The 2,591-nt window shown below is 35.9% G+C and overlaps 1 protein-coding gene across 1 annotated transcript; it reads right to left on the bottom strand.

Moving 5' to 3' along the window:
• Positions 1–671: 671 nt before the first annotated feature.
• LOC124922065 (putative cyclin-A3-1) lies at positions 672–1,887 on the bottom strand. Its single transcript, XM_047462792.1, has one exon. It carries the CDS (start codon positions 1,822–1,824, stop codon positions 787–789), a length of 1,038 nt encoding a protein of 345 aa, XP_047318748.1. The 5' UTR covers positions 1,825–1,887; the 3' UTR covers positions 672–786.
• Positions 1,888–2,591: the final 704 nt, after the last annotated feature.

The following is a 2,591-nucleotide window of genomic DNA, read 5'->3' on the forward strand; positions in this document are numbered from 1 at the left end:
CATGTACAAGTTGAAGAACTTCTATAGCTCTCTAATTGATTTCTTTAAAAAAAATGATCTCTCTTCTTTTTTTCAAGAAAACACTCTTCACATTATTTTGAAGGAGTTACAAACTTTGAAAGACTCCTTACCATCTCCTTCTGTAATAATGTCATCAAGCCATAATAGCTTAAGTGTCCATATATTTGGTGCCAAAATTTAGCTTCATCTTCTTTAATTACAAAACATTTTTCTTGTCTTTACCCTTTTTGGATATGCATAATATAAACATTTAGTTTCAGGTCATTTCAATGGTCATGATCATCCCATTTTCTCTATGATAATTCATCACCTTCCCAAAACTCCTTCAATCGCAGAAAATTCTCCATGAGCATAGTCCAATGATAGTCCAATGATCGAAGTGCTCAGTAAGTTTGAGAATGACGACTTGAACGAAATTGTTTCTTCTCGTTCGTCATGACAGTACTTCAGATTCTTATCAACTTAAACGTGATCAAATACGTAAAATCAAACAAAATCAAACGTTATTTCATCACTAACTTAATTAAGAACCTAAAGAGCCATCAATTATACCAAAATCTAATCTCATTGCATTTGAATGAATTTGTTTATAAACTAAACTATATAACTAGAAATAGGAACAAACTAAGCCATTACAAAATTCTAGATTTTCTGAACAAACCCCCAATTTAACGCCCAAAATTTTCCTTGATCATGGGTCATTCAGGTCAGCTTGTTACTGGATATATAGGATCCAATTTGGGGAAGACAAGAATCAAACATTCTTCAACTTTTAAAGTATAAACTGGGTATTTGAAGAGGGCCCTTCATCGAGCCAACACATTTGAACTTATGCTGGTTGTATTTGTCTCTGACTGCTACCAAGGAGCCTCCTCTTTTACCCAACTGCAAGTCTTGTATAAGAAGGACACATTCCTTTAAATCAGCAGGTTTGTATCCTGAAAGCTTTTCAAGGTTTGCATTCCATGGATGTTTATCAGGGTGGAACATAAACCTGGAAAGGAATACGACAGAAGAAGCAATCACGGATGGCAGGAACTTGACACAGGCATAGTCCAGCAAACTCAACTCTGCCAAGTAGCATCCCAATAACTGAAACTCCAAATCGGGATATTTTCGATCCTGTTGAGAAATCCTGGAGAATCTTCTCAAGAAGGTATTAATGGTTGGACTGCTGACTTCGAATTTAAGAGAGTTAAGTATGTCGGCTTCCATCTTGACCAGCTCTTCCTTTTTGTAAGTGTTATCTGTGATGTAGCAGAAGTCATCAAGTGTTGGAGGATTAATCTCTTCAAACTTTGAGGCAATCGACATGGAAGAAACGCCAAGCAACTGCAGGCTCTGCTTATTGAGAGGATTAAGAGACAAGAATCTGTCAATGTAAGTGATTGAGAGATAAAGGGTATCGGATTGAAGATTGTATTCTTCTGCAACCTCCACCAACCAATCCACCAAGACCCCTCTCATGTTTGCTGTCACATCTTTTTGCACCTTGTCGATATAGTCTTGCAGCGGCCTTCTCTTTGCCTCTTTCTCCATGTTATGAAGATAACCGTAGATATCAGTCACGTAACCATCGCACATCTCAGAATCATCAAACTTCGCTGCTGCTGCTGCTGCTGCTGCTGTTTCAATTTCACGTACAGCCGCCGTATGAGTACTAATTAAATTGGAAATCCCATCGAGAGGGGCTCTCTTCTTGGCGGGGGACTGCAGATGAGAATAATCATGTCCGACTATTGCGTCGGCTGTCCTCTTCTTCCCGAAGCGAGTAACACTCACTGAGTTTACTTTGACAGTCATACCTAACTTCTTCTACTATATGATTGATTCTTCCTAGAAGAAGAAGAAGAAGAAGAAGAAGAAGAAGAAGAAGAAGGAGATAGAACAGGGGAAGCGAAGACGAAGACGAAGACGAAGAAGGAGATGATATTGGCTTGTGATTTGGGAGGGTGATGAATAAGAAGGCATGGTTCCAGAGAAGCCACCATGTCTGCAAATTTCAAATGTTTTCTAATGGCGCTCTCCCTCACATGAAAACGAAAATTAGAACCTCAAATCCCCCAAATGTTTGAAAATTAGAAAGCCAAATCCCCAAATGATTGAAAAAGAATGAAAATTTTCACCTTCTTCTTCTGTTTTTAAATTGCTCCTCAACTTTATCTTTATTCAAATTGAACCTCAAACACTTTTTAATAGCTGGGTCATTTAATTAGCATTAAGGCATACCTATAAGTGACTGTCGATGGAATTAGGGTTTAGTATTATTATTAAATACTAAGTATGGTTGTTGTGACTATCATCATCTCCTTCAATCAAGTTAGAGGAGTGATTCAAATGTGTGCAATTAAGTTAAGTTGAGTTTAAATGTTATGGTGTTTTCTTTTATCATTATGTTTTTCTTTTTTTAATGTGAATTTTTGTTTATTAGGTCTATTCTTAACCATATTTGTAATTTATTTAAGTAAATTATTTTAATGATGAAAAATATAAGTTCTTTAACAATAGTTAGTTGTTTCATGATTTATATCAATTTCAAATAATATAATTATTTAAAATATGATATTTTT

The sequence above is a fragment of the Impatiens glandulifera genome, chromosome 1 (genome assembly GCF_907164915.1).
Source record: "Impatiens glandulifera chromosome 1, dImpGla2.1, whole genome shotgun sequence".
In the NCBI taxonomy this organism is placed as follows: Eukaryota; Viridiplantae; Streptophyta; class Magnoliopsida; order Ericales; family Balsaminaceae; genus Impatiens; species Impatiens glandulifera.

Bases quoted from the DNA above. Each gene is read 5' to 3' on its own strand.
- LOC124922065 (XM_047462792.1), bottom strand. From the start codon at position 1,824: ATGACTGTCAAAGTAAACTCAGTGAGTGTTACTCGCTTCGGGAAGAAG.